This window comes from Phaethon lepturus, unplaced genomic scaffold, assembly GCF_000687285.1.
Source record: "Phaethon lepturus isolate BGI_N335 unplaced genomic scaffold, ASM68728v1 scaffold36568, whole genome shotgun sequence".
NCBI classification, from domain to species: domain Eukaryota; kingdom Metazoa; phylum Chordata; class Aves; order Phaethontiformes; family Phaethontidae; genus Phaethon; species Phaethon lepturus.
The window spans coordinates 18,082-35,194 of NW_010560425.1; the positions used below are offsets into that span (position 1 = coordinate 18,082).

The 17,113-nt window shown below is 40.4% G+C and overlaps 1 protein-coding gene across 1 annotated transcript in view; it reads right to left on the reverse strand.

The window, feature by feature from the left end:
• The window catches only part of SCAI (suppressor of cancer cell invasion), a 28,485-nt gene extending 12,963 nt beyond the window's left edge, over positions 1 to 15,522 (reverse strand). Inside the window, exons 1-8 of the mRNA XM_010293668.1 lie at positions 15,395 to 15,522; positions 7,717 to 7,812; positions 7,003 to 7,089; positions 6,329 to 6,427; positions 4,936 to 5,032; positions 3,433 to 3,531; positions 2,210 to 2,362; positions 1,263 to 1,364 (exon numbers count right to left, since the gene is read on the reverse strand). Coding sequence (XP_010291970.1) covers positions 1,263 to 1,364; positions 2,210 to 2,362; positions 3,433 to 3,531; positions 4,936 to 5,032; positions 6,329 to 6,427; positions 7,003 to 7,089; positions 7,717 to 7,812; positions 15,395 to 15,501 — 840 coding nt within the window. The 5' untranslated portion in view covers positions 15,502 to 15,522. The remainder of the gene's footprint in view (positions 1 to 1,262; positions 1,365 to 2,209; positions 2,363 to 3,432; positions 3,532 to 4,935; positions 5,033 to 6,328; positions 6,428 to 7,002; positions 7,090 to 7,716; positions 7,813 to 15,394) is intronic.
• Positions 15,523 to 17,113: the final 1,591 nt, after the last annotated feature.

A 17,113-nucleotide genomic window follows, 5' to 3' on the forward strand; every position in this document is an offset into this window, starting at 1 on the left:
ACAACACAAATAAACCAACAACCGTGTATTACCAAAGCAGTTTCGTAACCCTCTATATTTCTACTTATTAGAATGCTCATCTTCAACATACCTACCACACAAATGGTCTGCCCATGCTGCACTTCCTACTAGACAGTAAAGCTAGATGCATAGTATTTGAACCAGAACTTTACATTATCCCTCATTTAAATTTGTCACTAATTTTTCCTACTCTCTAAAGCATCACCCAAGAAAAGAGTGAAAAAATTTACTCTTCTCTCAATTAAATAAACAAAGATCTAGATATTTCCTTTTGCCTCCAGATCAAATATTTTTTATACTTTTTCTGAAGGGGATATTTAACTTTCAGATGACTCAGCAAGCTGATGAACTGCTGTGGTTTAACCTGGCAAGTAGCTAAAACAAGCATGCAGCCATTCACTCACCAACCCACCCCAGTGGGATGGGGGAGAGAATTGGGGAAAAAAAAGGCAGAACTCATGGGCTGAGATAAAGACAGTTTAACAGGACAAAAGAGAATAATAAGAATAATAATAATGATAGAAGAATACACCAAACAAATAATGCACAGTACAGTTGCTCACCACTCGCTGACTGATTAGTCATTAGTTAGTTCCCCAGCAGCGGCCCTCCCCGGCCAACTCCCCCAGTTAATGCACTGAGCATGACATCGCATGGTATGGAATATCCCTTTGGCCAGTTTGGGTGAGCTGTCCTGGCTGTGCCCCCTCCCAGCTTCCCGTGCACCCCCTTGCCTTCTCGTTGGCCGGCCAGCGTGAAAAACTGGACAGTCCTTGACTGCTTAGCAACAACTGAAACTATCAGTATGTTATCAACATTATTGTCATCCCAAATCCAAAACACAGCACTATACCAGCTACTAGGATAAAAATTAACTCTACCCCAGCCAAAACCAGGACATGAACTTATCTGGCTGCATGAGTGCTAGAGTGAAAACAAAGGAAGGGGTGAGTGTATATGAACCTCAGCTAGACCAATGTAAGCCATTTGTGAAATGATACCCAAACACTATTTTTTCACTATTGAAGGTCTGCTAAAGAAAAAAAAAAAAAGGGGGGGTGGGGGGGAGACATTACTTGGACCAAACTCCATAGGTTTGAGCTACTCTGCACTAACTTCTAGTAAAAGTTACACCAGCTTTACTGACCTGCTCTGTGACAATACTGAAAGAGTACACAATTTAAAACAAAGCACACAAAGTTAAGATCTGTTGCCAGGTTTGTCACTGAAATGGAACTTACCTGCATTCCAGGTTTGTTCATTTGTGAAGCTAAATTCATTGGTTCTCTTTCAAGTGCTTGTAGCATTCGGAACATATCAATTGTTAATTCACTGAACTTGACCTGCAAAAGATTCAAACAGTTTACTCTGCCAGATATAGATTAAACAGTATTTCTTTGGAATTATGCAGGTAAGACATTCAACTGCACACCAGACAGACCATTTTCTGTCTCTCAGGGAGCTGTCAGTGTCATCTTTGAATCTCTAAAGACTTGTGAATGACTTTTAGAAGAGCTCACAGAGGACAAAATCCATTTATTACTGGTCTAGCAGGTCAGTTCACTGTAGTGCAGACCCCTACTTCACAAACTACAGACCTTCCTGGGGTGTTTACAAATCAAGTGCTGAAACCACTATGTACTATAAATTTAGACAAAATCTGAACAGGATACACAAACTGTAGTTTAGATACAACTCCCTTGCTTACCTGAAAAAGAGCTCAGAGAGAAGTCATGAAGTCTGTACAACTTCACTATCATCATCATCTAAAAAACAAGATCTTGAATGTCTTTTGAAAACCCCTTCCTGTTGCAACTTCAGCTGCAACAAGCTAGAGTATGTCATGTGAAATCCTAGAGTCAAGCTTTTTCTAGACATACCCCACAAGCTTCTCATGCTTGAACGTTGTTAAGAACAATCCAGTATATGAAAATCAATTGTATCTACCTAATTGACATGATTAACATAAGCAGTAAGAGGTCAGTACCACAGGTCTAACATGTAACATCTCAGTTTTAGCTCTTATTTCTGAGAACCTCTTCTTCTTGCTGCCACTGCAAACATCACAAAAAAAATTTTTAATGTTGGCCTCTATTGGAATCTCTGTTGTATGATCAGAAGGGATGCCACAGGGGGAAGGACTTTGAACTCCAAAGATATAAACCCAAGTCCCCAGAATTTCTTTTACCTGGTTGTTGCAGTTCCCAATAATCAGCGCATCTGCAAGAGCAAGCTGTCCCACTATCATTCCCTGCTCTAGCAATGGAGCTCCTGTTTCAGAAAGCCTGTTAGAGGTGATTACAATGGTGTTGTCATCATTTAATACCATGACAGGGTCTGCCTAAAAAAGCAACCAGAATAAATCAGGAATGCAAGAGAACATACAGATTTGCAATTCGAGAGAAATCCAAAGGTCTTGTCACTTACAGTAAACATTTCATAACTGAGGCAGATTTTAAAAATTAATTTGCTGTACATGTATCCATATATTTGTATGCAGTCTACGGAGTAATGCCTTACCACCTGGAAAAGCAACAGCTCTTAGAAAAGGAAATACCTCGTACAGCAAATAGAAGAACATACTTCCTCAAATGACATGAACTCTGCTTCAGCTTTTCTATACCTTAGGAACCAAATGTCATGAACAACCTTACAAATTCACACAGAATAAACTAAACATTCCTACAATACAGCATGATCCTGCACTCTTTTAGTTTGCCTTTCCTTCCTAGAAATAAATAGCAAAGGAGATGAGCAACTGATAATGCTGCCATCCATTCTGGCAATAATTTAATAAATACTTGTGTTACACAGGGACATCTTGTACAAAAGGAGGAAAGTAGAACAGTCTCATTTGAAAGAATAAACAAATTTATCTTCCTTTTAACAAACTTTAGAAGTTGGTCACATTACAACTGTGCTAAAAGCCTATCAGTTAGCTGCCACACTAACACCGTATTTTCCATTATATGCTGCTTATGCATTGCCAGTGTAATAGACCAGTATTCCAACAAAGTACACTCCGAAACACAATCAAAACATCAGCAAATTGGATTGGCTTCCACAGCAACAGAACTAAAGTTGGCAGTCCCTCCAAAATATTGACCATGGTAACTGCTGTGCTTTCAATTCCACCATTTTCTGAACACCAAGAGCAAAAACAGTAAGGTGACCAAGTGTATCTCAGCTTCATACTTCTATTTTCAACACGTTACATGACCAGGTCTAGCTCTTCAGATGCTTTAATGGCTGTCACTATTACACATTTCAGTGATTAAATTGGACAGGAATACTGTCCCTGCACGTGGCATACCTGGTTACCATGTAGAGGTGGTGATACAGGAACACTTCAGTGAACAAGTCAGAGAATTTTACTTCTAAACTAACAACTAAAAGGGATGATATTCTCACCTCAATAAACGCTGCCACCTCCTGAAGAACCAGGTTCCACTCCACCTGATCTTCAGTATTAAAACGATGAGTGTAGTCTTCAATTTCATCTGACAGCTCCTGATGTAAAAAGTTCAAAGACAGACAGAATCACTTCTTAAACTGAGAACTTAACAAGCAGCCAGTAATTTTACAATTTGGTTAGCTGTGCTGGCCTTTAAGAATAATTAAAAAAAAATTACTTGAGAACATATGCAGCACACTTATGACTAACATGCCAGCCAAAACGCGCTCTTTCAGGAGACAGAATGCCAATGTTACACTGAGTTTTGGCAACGCAAAATGCCTTTTAAGTAGGTCCAAATGCAAAGACTATCTCGAGTTAAGTATAACTATCACACATACAGCTACGTCACTAGTTATTACCATAAGCTATGGATACCAAGGACTCAAATTTCAGCTTTAAATACATTGAGAAAGTGAATAGTATGGCTTTTGTAGCTGCTACTAAGCTAAGCTAGCAGTTCAGGTAAGCTTAGACACAAAGACAGCAATACAACCTACACAAAACTGTCAATACCAGAAGCTGCTTGCAGCAAGGTTGTTAGAGGGGTTTGGGAAGCATATGCTGTCAGGAGAATCATGCTGTTCCTTTGTTGTAGTTAAAGGGTACCTCCCTCTCCAGGCTGCAGCTATTGCAATATTTTTACTTGGTGTTCAAGCAATGCTATCAAATCATTTGAGCCTAAAGTGTCATTACTGAATGTCTGATTCACAGAAGATGTTCACTATGTTGGATGTTAGATATACTGGAAAAGCAATGATCAACATTGGCCTGTACTCCATTTATTGTACCTAAAGACTTGTGTTTCTAGGCATTCAGTGCTTTACTCCCACAGCAGAGACATATGCAGATCCAGCCTCTCCAATTTCATAGTAATATCTACATCATTTAGCAAGGTTTAATTTTGATGGCTCTCTGGAAAGTGCAAAATGTATTCAGGATGTGTTCTAGACATGGGACAGAGCAATAGCAGTTTGGAAGGGAAGAGAAATAAGCTCAACATCAAGCTAGGAGACAATGGCTCTCCAAGCAACAGTCTGTCATGATGACTTGCTGGGGGAGATTCTGCCGATGTCTTAAATCCTCCACAGGAATAAAGATGTACTCAGTTATCAGATGATCCCCCCACTTTCAGATGAATAACATGCATCTTAAAAGTTTATTCCTAACTAACTACATACATTTGTAAAGTTTTTCTCCAGCCAAATGTTCACATCATACTGAATCTTCCCATGGCTCTAGCCATGTGTTTCCCTCCTTCTGTGGCATCCAACAACACAATCAATTAAATGAGGAAAAACAAAAAGAAAAGCTATGCTGCTGCAGCAGCTAACATCATAGATCTAATGAGTGGTATTTCAACTGAAATAGACTATATTATCGATTCCTTATTCGAAGAAAATCCCTGAATAACCAGAAACCTCCCAACCCTTAGCACCTTTATCCTCATTTTAACATACCTTTACAAGGTCCTTTACAACATCCATTTTGTTGAGCAAGAGACAAACCACTATAAACCTTGCATAGTAACGCAGCTTCTTAACCACTAATTCAGGCCTAAACACAACAACAAAAACATCACAGCCAAATTTGAGATTAAAATAGAACATAGGTAGGTAACAGGGATAAGGAAGAGGAGGAGTTTAAGACTAGAGCAAGGCTGAACACTCCACACATTAAGAGTTCTAACTGAATTCATGTGGAGATCAATAGCTACCTGGCTGCTTAGAGGTTTATTTAAAATTGAGTACAGGGACATAAATATACATCAAAAAAGCCACAGCCTTCCCCACAATCTCCTTACATGAACACAGGCATGACAGTCACATACAACAGCTGGCTCTTCAAACCTTTTGACAGTTCATGGGCACTATCTGACCCCCTGCATCACAGCTGTCTCAGAGTTCACCCACCTGGGACAACTTAGAGATGTGCAAGTCAGCATAGCCCATAATTACTCATCCGTTTCTAATACCTTCTGACAGCATCTAGAAGCATGCTTGGTCAATCCTACCTTGTCTGAAACCGCTCAAGCACTCAGACTGAAATGGAGAGATTTTTAACAGAGAAGATAATAGGATCAACAGATATCAGAACAGAGCAGGGAAACTTTCATACTTTTGTGGCACACAGGTGCATTTAGACATCAGCGAGACTAGAGAAGTGCAATTAGTTACATCCAGAGATCCTTGAATGCATGGCAGAAAACTACCTAACTAACCTTTTGCATTTATCTTGATGATGACTTCAGATCAATTCTTCTTTAACTTTACTTTGATGAGGGAACCTGGGTTTAGTGGCTAGAATGTAAGATCAGGATCAAGAATGGGGTTCTCTGGCTATTCTTATTTGTGTCTGCACATTGGCTGCACTGACACAACACAGCCCTGCTTTGAGTGTACCCTTCTCAGTACAGCGTCTTAAGAGGAAGACGTTATGCATCCTGAAGCTCTTGGACCTTGTGCCAATCAGTTTTAGAGGGCTGTTATACTGCAGTACTAACTGATGTTCCCCTGGAAAACCGGATTAGAATCAAACAGGTTCCTCTGTTTCAGCCCAATTGACTTATCTTCCCGCCACAGCATACTAGGTCCCAGCACTGATACTGCTCAAAATGACAAAACTTTAGGGCTAATAGCTTTCTAGCCAGGACCAGATAATAGAATATTCCTGCAGTCATATAGCAAAGTTCTTTCTTATACTGAGGTTTTTAATCATGGCAGGAAGATTAAAAGAAACTTCCTTCAACAGCACTGGTTTTATCCCAGTTATGCTCCTACAATTTGTAGTTATTTTCTGCTGTTATACACCGTTCTCATCTTGAAAGAAACCAGAGCGTTCATTCAGACATACCTGTCTTCTTTGTTGACTTGGGAGTAGTATGACCTCTGCCTAATTGCTGAATAGAAGGAGAAAGCTTCATTGAGATAACTGGTTTCTGAAGTGCGCAAGCTGCAGAGGAAGAATCAGATTAGCTCACTGCTTCAGATGGAAATCCATGCCAAACCCTCCCTTCCTGCCCGCTCAACCATCTTGTGCATCAGTGGCAAAACTCCCTCCTCAAGTAACATGATACGAAAGCCAGACTCTATTTCTCTGTGCCTGCTGGGCAGACAGATTTCAGAGCCTGGGTTCCATTTCAGGTAACAATGAAATCTGTCCATCTTGTACACATATGTACTGGTGACAGGTTAGTTCAAAAGCTTAAAGGAACATTAAGCTCCCAAACTTGCAAATCACACTTTTGCACAACAATCAAATGCAGCACGCATGGAAGACTTAGAGACACTCCTGAGGTAGGAGCTAAGTCCTTAGGCAGTATCAGTGTGACTAGCAATATGGTACCCAGCTCACAGATGCCTTTCTCTGCAGCACCCCATGCAGTCCCAAGGACCTTCTCATTCACAAACAGGCATCATGACTCAACTAATAACATTCATTTCTCCTGACTGAGTATCCAGATGTTTGGAATGGAGCTGCCACTAACACTGCATTCCGCTACTGAATCCTTTTCTGTGCTTACTTACTAATAATGGTAATAGAGCTGCCCAATCTTGGAAGCAATTTCCCCAATTTGCCACCGCTTCAACCCATACCGATTGTCCAATACTTGTCTATTTCGCAAGAGAGAAAAGAAAGATTAAAAGGCATTCCAGAATTTCTCAGAACTTCACACCAGACAAGACAAAGAGCCATCGTAGGGCCAAACTCGGCTTTCATTACTGGTGTGGCATTCCCAGTAGCAGTCCCTTAGAGCCAACAGCATTGCATACACACACCAGAACAAAAAGAACATTTATCTTGCATAGAACTTGTGAGAGCTAGACATAAGTATGTTGCACAAAATATACACAACAAAAGGTCACAACTTCCCAGGAGAACACTCAGACTACACAGCCAATGTAAGGTGTGAAAGATCAGAGCCCACACTGCAGCAAGATGCTTCACACCATTCCAGATGGGCTCTGCACTGCAGAAGCCATCATCCCAACTTCTCCTTGGTAATGTATTACAGCAACATGCATTTAAGTAGAGCAAAAGGTTTTGTTAAAAAAGTCACAATGAAAACGCTGCAACATTTTAACTCATGAGACTGTGAGCACTACAGGAAGTGACTATTCCCTCCCTTCATGCCTGAATAACACAGTGAAATCTCAATCTTAACTGGGGCCCCTAGGCATACCGGAGAGTAAAGTTGCACTTAAATCCACAGAACACGTCTGTCTACAACATCCCCTTACCGATGTTGCTGTTGAAACTTCCAGAGTTTGGTGTAAACGTCAAATGTTCGCCCAAAATAGGATTGCCACTGCTTTTGCCCATACTGAGGTAAATCCCTGCAACAGACAAGTAACAAATGCAGAGTTAGGGAGTAGATTCCTGTCAGCCCAGAGTGACAGCAGCGTATTTGTGTCAGTGTCAGAATAGCTTTGTTCAGAAATGACTTGAAATGCTTTATAACTCTGCCTGCACCCAGAACCGTGATTTCTGTAGTTTCTCAAAACCTGTTGTTACCGGAATCTGCAAGGAAATCCTTTTCAGCTTGTAGGAAGTACTTATATCAAGATCTGACCATAGTATCCCTAAAAACATGCCACAAGCCAGACAGCATATTCATTTAACATGTATATAAGAAAAGACTGCATATGCATATATATGAGAAAGAAGCACATATTGGAGGAAGAAATTCTTCGGTGCTGTCTCCTAATTATTGCTTCCTACTTTCAGACGAATTCTCTAGATGCTTTTCAAATGCAAAAGGATTGACATTACCCGTGTTAATAAAGGTCTCTCATATTTTTGCAAATCTTCCAAGTGATTGCCTGCATTTAATCACTGTTTGGGGACACAGAGAGCCAATGTCTCAAACTGCCTAAGTTCTGCAGGTTACATGCAAAAAAGAATGACACTATAACATCAAACTGAAGGTGTGCAGCTTAACCATAAGTTTTTGAAGTAAAGCTTCTCCTACTGAGACAATAACTCAGTCTTCAAATGCAACAACTGTAATTCAATCACTTACTCAAATAACAGCAGAATTACTCTAGTTATTCTAGTGTCTATTGTCAGTCAATAACCACAATCCTTAATATCCCACCCAAGAGTGCTTGCCCAGCTACAAGTCAGACTGACAGTCCCCCTGAACAGCAGACCCCTTATGAAAGGCTCACTCTCCCTCTGCAAGAGAGTCAACAAGATGGAGTTCCGTCCAACAGCTTCCACCACTTATAGGTTAGTTTTTAGGTTAGATATGAAATGTATGCTATATTTACAGTGTATTTATATGGTATTTATTATGGACATATGACACACTGTACAGATGAGCCTGTTCTCTCCAGATGTGCCTGAGATTCTGGAATGGCTACTCCAACACACAGAATAGCAGCAGATGGAAGCAATGCCCTCCATGAGCGACTTAACATGAGTCAAGTGATTGGATATGTGCAAAAACATTGGTATTTATGGACAAATACAGTCTAAAGGGCAAAAAGGTATTCATGCTCTCTAATCCTTTTATCCAGGTTCCTCAATATTAATAGGTTCTCAACTGCATCAGAAGAACAGGCCTACAAATAATGACTCCAAATAGGAAATGACCATGCTCCTACATGCCTTTTTCAACAGGTAATAGAAAACATGTTACTGCCTTGCTAGAAGAGAAGTAATTTTATGGTTATTTGCACAGAAAGCTAAATTGGACCCTTAAAATATCATAGTAAAAAAAAACCCTACCCAAGAGCAAGCAGAATGATCTAATGGAAATGAGTTCATTTAGACTGATAATATTTCTTGCTACTCATTAAGGCAACAATATTTTTTAAATGCATGAGGCTATTCACTGTGTTTCAGAAACAGACCCTATAACATCATACATATATTAGCTGTCCAAATGTCACCAGGTCAAGCAGGCATATGGATGCTCACAGCTAACATTCACTGGGTCAGGTTACATCCTCACCACATTTGTCACCCTCTAACTCATAGTTAGTGGTATGTCAGGACCTGAGGCCTTCTGGTTTTTTCTTATCAGTCTCCAGTGCTGTAAGGCAAGTTAGTCAATCCGGTTCAGTTCTGCTTTCATACCTCCACACTGTGATATATTTCCCTCCACCTCCACCCCATGATATATTTCCCTTTACCCCACAAATATGATGTGGTCCTAAGGATTTTAGCTTTAAAGGTTTGTGCTTTAAATCCTAAGAGAAGGCAGTCTCCTGGGAGTTACCTGAATCTTGGAACAACTGCAACAAAGACCAAAAACCCTCAGTCTCACTGAGCGCATGTTGCTTACAAATCTATACTGAAGCTGATTCAAAGGAGGTATACAACTCTATGTGGAAGTGGAACAGCTTTTTCAAGATCGTATAATCTTTCATTTGAGTCAAGAAAGATTTCTTCAGGGAATGCTCTCTCAAATCACTGTGCTGGTTAATGTACCATCCAACACCTTACTCTTCAGCAGACAGACACAGAAAAACAGCATATTCCACTTCCAAGGCTGGGAGGTCGAGACTGAGGGAAACACCACCCTTTAGAAACCATGCCATGTCCTCTAGAGGAGTAAGACAAGCAAAGCAGTACACTACAATTTCCAGAGCAGCGTACTGGCGCATTTCTGCTAACTGTAATTGCTTTAACAGCACCCTAGGTAGAAAAGGAAATTAATATTCCTTTGCTCATCAGCCAACTGTACTTCCCACACAGCTTGGAGGGACCTAGCTTAGTTACAACATGTAAAATGAATCCATTATCAGCTATGACTCTTAACAGCCTGGAAAACCATTCCAGTATTTGCTGCTGCTTATGAAAATGCCAAGGAATCTGGGCAGGATTTAAAATTTTTTTTTTAATTAAAAAAAAAAAAAAATCCCCTCAAACTTGCAATTGGCTGCTCAACCTCTCGGAATGTACTTTGGTATAGTGAGGGTAAACAGGAGTATAAACGTGTGCTTCAGGGCACCAACATCTTCATCCAAATATAGTTTAATACAAACACATGCAGATTTAAAGCATTTACTGCCACGAATGATTCACCACTTTCTATTGTTGTAAGAGATGTAAACATTTTAGCTAAACAAAAGTAGTTAAGAAAGTGCCCAAATACATGTCTAAGATATATTGAAGGCTTTGATATAGCAAGAGGTAGTGTTAAATTTGATTAGCACATCCACAAGTTTCAATGTTAAAAAAAATTAAATTTAAAAGTGAATACAAATACAAAACAACACTAAAATCGATCATTTAAAAAAATAAGAAGAAACAAAGTTCCCTGGCACTAACTTAAAGAATGACTGAATTAGCAAGTTGACTCAAAGAACCCTACCAGTAGTAGATTGGACTTCTAGGCCAAGTTGCTTAGGACATTTAGGCAAAAAAGAAGACATAAGAAAACAAGAAAACACACCCTTCTCTCAAATACCAAGAAGAAGGTACCTGCACAAATTAAAAAATAAGCAGGTAACTATTTGCTGATCTTGCTTATGCATATATCCCTTATTAGTAAGCTAATACACTCTTTATACCTCACCTGTCATCTTCCCTTGCGCACCCATCACTCCCTCGATTCTGTACCTTCCTCTGTATGAGCCCAAGCATTCTTAGAAAACCTAGTTCAACTCACTGTGCTGCGTTAGTTTTGAATATATGAAAATTAGTGGCATTTTAGAAAGCCTCTGTTAGCGCAGTGGACACGTGTTTGGCCGCTGTTGTCCACAGTCACTGCTGGGTGTCCACATGCATATTCCTCAAGCAGCACGCTTGCCTAATTGCAGCTGGCATAGCTGCACAATACCACGCGATTCCTCGGCTCCCCAGGGAACAGGAAAGATCTCCATGGAAACAGACAGTAGCACTTGTTCTTTTGATAGTATTCTGACATGGCCGTAATAAAACTTCATTTATGACAATACATTACAGTGGTTTCAACACAGATTTTTGCAGACAAGAGCTGCCATTGCTGCCATCCATTTACTGTTTTGTGTTCTGAACATCATGCATGTTGCTCCCATGTATCAAGAAATTTTGCTGTGAGAGAACAGATGCATAAGCAAAAGAGGACATTTACTGCAGTGGTGGGTTCCCCCCACCACCACCAGACCAGATGATTATTTGGTGAGAAATAGCCCAAAAGAACACTAAAGACTCAGTTGACTGCAAAGTGGATTATTAATACAGCTCCTCCCACTGAAGGGGACAAGGAATCTATGATCCAGAAGCAATTAGACACCCAACTTGAGAGCAAAAGACCTACATTACAGCAAGACATTTTGCTGCTTCCAGATCTATAGAAGGATACTAGAGCAATATATAGAGAAAAAGGCAACAGCCTCAATTTCCTCCGGGGTGTGCCTGGCTGAGGACGCTGGGTACAGAACAGGCAGCGGTAGGGCTACTCACTCGTGCTGTTACTGATGACAACCAGCTTTCCAGGAGGGAGGAAGTGGCAGCAAGAAAGAATCCAGAGGCAGAGGAGGGAATGGAGATGCTTTGATTTAGGACAGTTCTATCCAGACAAGGAAGACAGTTACACACTTCACTACAATAGCCTCCAACAAGTGGAAACTGTTTCCAATTTCTTAGCTTTTAAAACATTCCAAACTGGACATGAAGACACAAACTCAGATGTTCTAAAAGCATGGGTTTCTCACAGTGGGCACAAAAGACTTGTTCCCTTGCCACACTACAGTGGCTTGTGGATAAATTCCACAGACAGTCCAGAATTTTATCCAATTCTTGCTGTATAGGCTCAGCAAAGACCAGCACTACTTATGTGCTCATAATTAATTTTCTGTCAGTAGTTCACTTCAGCCATACTGTTGGCAGAAGCCAGATAATACTGGCTGAAAACCAATTAAAGGTGCTGAGGTTTGTTTGGCTGGCACCACATGGAAGTTGTCATGCAGGGACAACTTCCAGAGATGTAAAGACATTGAGAAAGTCCTAGAGACCCAGCAGTGTTCAAAAAGGAAGGTTACAACAACTGTAAGTTTAACATCCAGAGCTTTAAATACATTCACAGTTTTGACAGGTGATAAAAAAGACAATTTCTTTTTATGTTCACAGGCTTGTAGTAATTACAGGCTCCTATTCCCAGAACCCAAGCAGCAGTAGGATAACGGCACTGTGGCATAGCATGCCCATCACTTCTAATAACCCACAAAGACAGTAAGCACACCAGTAGCACTCACAGTAACTTGCCTCACTGATGCGATCGGTGTGAAAAGCCAGTCCCCTCCCAGTACCAGACAGGGTACATCCTGCAGCATTACCTGAAGCTAACAGGGTCCTGTGGTTTCTGAAGCAGCAGTAGCACAGAACAAAACTAAGGGGTTCAACTTGCATTTTACCAGAAGTCTACAAAATAAATGGTTAAGCGCTATCAACTCTTTCCGTGAAAGGACAGCAGTTGTGATTCTTGCAGCCTGCACAGGGAGTAACAAGACCTCATAATCCGGGAAAGTACGATATATGTGGAAAGCCTTTTCATTTCTTAAAGTTTCAAGCTTCTCTGTGATACTGAACACATTTAAGCACTTTTCAACATTAAAAAGAAAATAGTAACTGGTGACAGTATACCATGAAAAACTGTTTTCTAACAGGCTCCCCTCTTCCCAGCATTTTTCCAAGAAAAAAGAGCAAGTGGGAGCATGGAAAGGAGAGAAGAAAGGAATGGGAACATACTTCATTAACAGTTTTTGCTAACTTACAGCTCAGACTGTGCAAAAATGGAGAACAGAAACTAGAAAGACAACCTCCCCTGTAAATTATTCTAGCAGGCGTGGCCACAAAAAGATGGTATGACTGGTAGTGTGAGCAAGTAGACTTTGGAGCAGCAACCTTGGCAGATCATCATATGTTTTCCTCAAATGCTGTATTTGGCATCTGTATTGGGAAGAGAGGAAGGAAATGCTACTGAAACAAAGACGTGGCAGGCTGAGCCCTTGCATTTTTGGCAGCAGCAGCAGCTAAGCAGCTGCCAACACAGCTATAGGCTCAATTCTCTGTAGCTGAAGTGCCCAGAGGAGGTTTCAGGAAGGAAATCATTGCTCTCCTCTCCCTCCCCCATCACTTCTTTTCCATGAAATATGGTAGGGGCAAGAGAATGGCATAAAATACAGCAGCAAAGGCCATCATCATCTTCAAAACAGGTGGCAGGCATAGCATTTATTATGCTAGTGGGAAAAGCAAGCAACTGGACTAAGAATTAGGATGCTTGCCAAGTCATTTCCAGGTGAACTACCCAGAAGAGAACAAGCACTAACAGAGAAGATACCTGAAAATTATAATGCTGCTTTAGCCAGTCAATATGCCCCCAGGATTCACAGGCCTTATAGGTGAAATGGTGGTCAAGTTCAGTGCAAGAAGCAACTATGTTAATTGTGTCAAGTTACAGTAAGGACAGATGCAGGCTCCCATTCCTGTATGTTCTTATTTTCACACAGCAGAGCCAGCTGCTGAAGCCTGTCTCTCTATTTTTATTGCCTAAATTTAATCCAAAGGTAGTTTCTTTTCATCTAGCTGGATAAGGTGGTTTCTTTTTGGCAAAGTACCATGGTTGCACATAGAAACTACATCTCTCATCTGGAAATCTGATACGAGTACTAACTCCCTCCATTCCCAAAAGAAAAGACAGAATGGCTGTAGGTGCTCTGCTATCTCTGTGATCCGAACTTGAGCATTACACTTCCAGACATGAACTGTATTAATCTGTACTCTTCAGAGACTCAGGCCAAAACTTCAAGGAAGCTAGATCAGAAAGCCAATGTAATGGAATACATTGTACTGGAAACCTTAGCCTCAAGATCTCAGTCCTTTTGCTTTAGACTCTGTTTCATGAGGTGTCAAATGCAATCACCAAGATCTCCTTGTCTCTACTGCCCATTTGCCATTCAGATTTTGGAGCACAAACTGTTTGTTTTGGATTTAGTAATCAACTTCTAAAGCACATGAAAGGATTATCAAGGGGGGGGGGGGCAAGGAATTAAAAACATCTTTGCTAACCATCTGTGTTTGAGTAACAGCAAGCTATATGGGCCCAAACATACAGTATTACTCAGAGACCCAGTAAGAGGCTGAACTGCCAACAAGATAGGAGCTAAAAACCATGTTGCTTAAGAGACTCTACAGCAAAGCTTAGAAATAAAACAGGTCTTGAATACATCTTTAACTCAGCATATATTGACATAAACAAGATGCCTATATCACTGTCCAAATGTGAACTATTTTCCTTTAATTCCCCTTACTCTTATTCCCGTTCTTATTGGTGCCAACAGTTAGACTTTCTAGATAGTTATTGCAGAAGCTTTGTAGATAAATGCGAATTTTACCCTTCTCCACAGTTCACATTAAGCATTTGTTTCACCAGACACATACAAGCTATGGTTTGGATGGTTCTTTTTTGGGGAAGAAATTTTTCCTAAATTTTTCCTAAAAATTCCCCCAAAAATATTCCCTTCCCCCCTTTCCTCCCACCTAGGCCAATCCTTCTCATCCCTTTTTTTTTTTTTTTTTTGGTACAGAGACTGGTGGGTTTTGGACTTGCATGCTGGTGACTGTATATAGCCACACCTAGTCCTTAATTGCGTACTGAAATGTTGTGTATGAAGTACAAATTCTATCAATTTAACGGAGTTCCCAACTTCTAGTTTACTGTTAACTGACATGACAAAGACATTCAGCTCACCTTTCTCACATTTCCTTCCCTGCTGTCTCAGAAGAAATGCATGAAACTCTACTCCTACAGACATTCTTACATACATGGTCCAAAACGACCCTTATATAGGTGCACGTTGTTCTCTCCTAAACAAACTTACTGAGTTTGAGTTCAAAATGTTCATTGTACAACTGACTTCAGCATCACACATACTAAAGTGTACGTTCCAATGCTTTTCTGAAGGAATACTGTCACAATGCACTAACCTTAAGCCATTGAATAGCTGTTTAGATTTATCCAATAAGTAGCAAAAGTCTGTCACTGTTTTCCTCTCTGCTTGAGGAATATCATCTTCAGCTGCTCCTGATGACATGATTTCTTTTAGGGCAAACTCAGTCCTATGAAGAAGAAAATAGCCATATTACTCAAAAATTGAGGCTACTATGAACTCGTCCAGACTACATGCATGTGCAGTTCCATGGGGATGGTAACAAAGAGCATGCAACTCTCCCACAGGTTACTCTTCTCAAGAGTCATTAAAAATAACAGCTGAGAATCAAAGCATGGGAATAATTATTGCACAATTCACTAGTTAACAGAGCAAATTAAAAATAAGATTGGTACAAGAGTCACAAAATAAAATAACTCTGAGGACTGTATTCACAAACACAAAACTGCCAACAAAATGACTGTAACACAAACAGTACTTGGGTTTCATACCTGGACAAAGAAATCCTCTCTAAATTTGCCTTTCTGCAGAGGTGTTTACTCTGCAGCCTTATTTAGAGAGACTAGCCTCAGTTCTGTTTACATTTCATTTTCTTCCGTAACTGTTGAAAATTGTAGCTCACTAGTTGCTATTGCTAAAACATAGCAATTTTAGACAGAATGCTAAAAAATACTCTGCTTCCTCTTTACTTCCTCATGACCATTTAATTCCATGGCTTGCACTGCCCACAATTATACCTGCAGATCTATTTTTACTGTTCATATGAGCAAATGTGACATTGTACAGTAATCACCTGAACAAAAAAAAAAGATACAACATCGATAATCCTAGTATTGACTAAGTAAGGGAATATGAAAGCCTATACAGGCAGAGTGGCGTTTAAATTCTTGCTTGAAACATACATAGATATAAAATTGTCCTTTAGATAATCCAAAGGTAAGCCACAGATTTCTCGGCAGTAGCAAGAAAACAAGCTCCTCTGAAAATGGCTGCCAGGTCTTCAGCTCTTCTGTGCTCTAAGAATTTTAGTGCAAGATAAACACACCTCTAACTGGGCCAATGCAGAGCTTTTACTTTCAGCAACTTCTCTACCGGTTCTGGCAAGCACTTCTATTAAGCAACAAGTTTCCGTTTGTGCAGAAGCTCTGTTTGGATGCAATTTGTATGAATAATTACCTGCAAGTCCCAATTCAAGCCAGGAAATGGCAAAGCTAACTCCTTACAGTCACTGCAAAGTACCCTCATCAATCATCATGAAAAGCCTTCACAATAACCAAACAGACTTTAGAAAAACTTCCCTGAACAAACATTTCATGCAGAACAAACAAAACGAAGAAGAAATGGGCAGTTCCCCCCAGCTTTTGTGGATAAGTTAGTGAGCATCTCCTGCCGACCAAGCAGTTTCATGATTTCCCAGTTCAGACAAGATGCAGCACACATGCACTTGTCTTCTACACATCCACCTGACAGTGCACTAGAGCTCTAGTGCAAGGACATGGGGTGCACTGCACAAACCGCTTGTTGAAGAGCTCCAGAAAAAGGCAGGAAGCATCTACTTGTTGTCAGGTAACTGCAACATGGGTGCTAGACAATATAAGAGAGTCAGAACATACCAAACAGATGTCAAGAGCTGTTGGTATGAGCCTAGCAAAGCAGGACAGGAATATTGTGAAGCACCAGCCTGTGTTTGAAATCTCTAAACACTTGCGTTCACACAGCATGAAACAAACAACACTGGGTACTTAAAGCACCAACA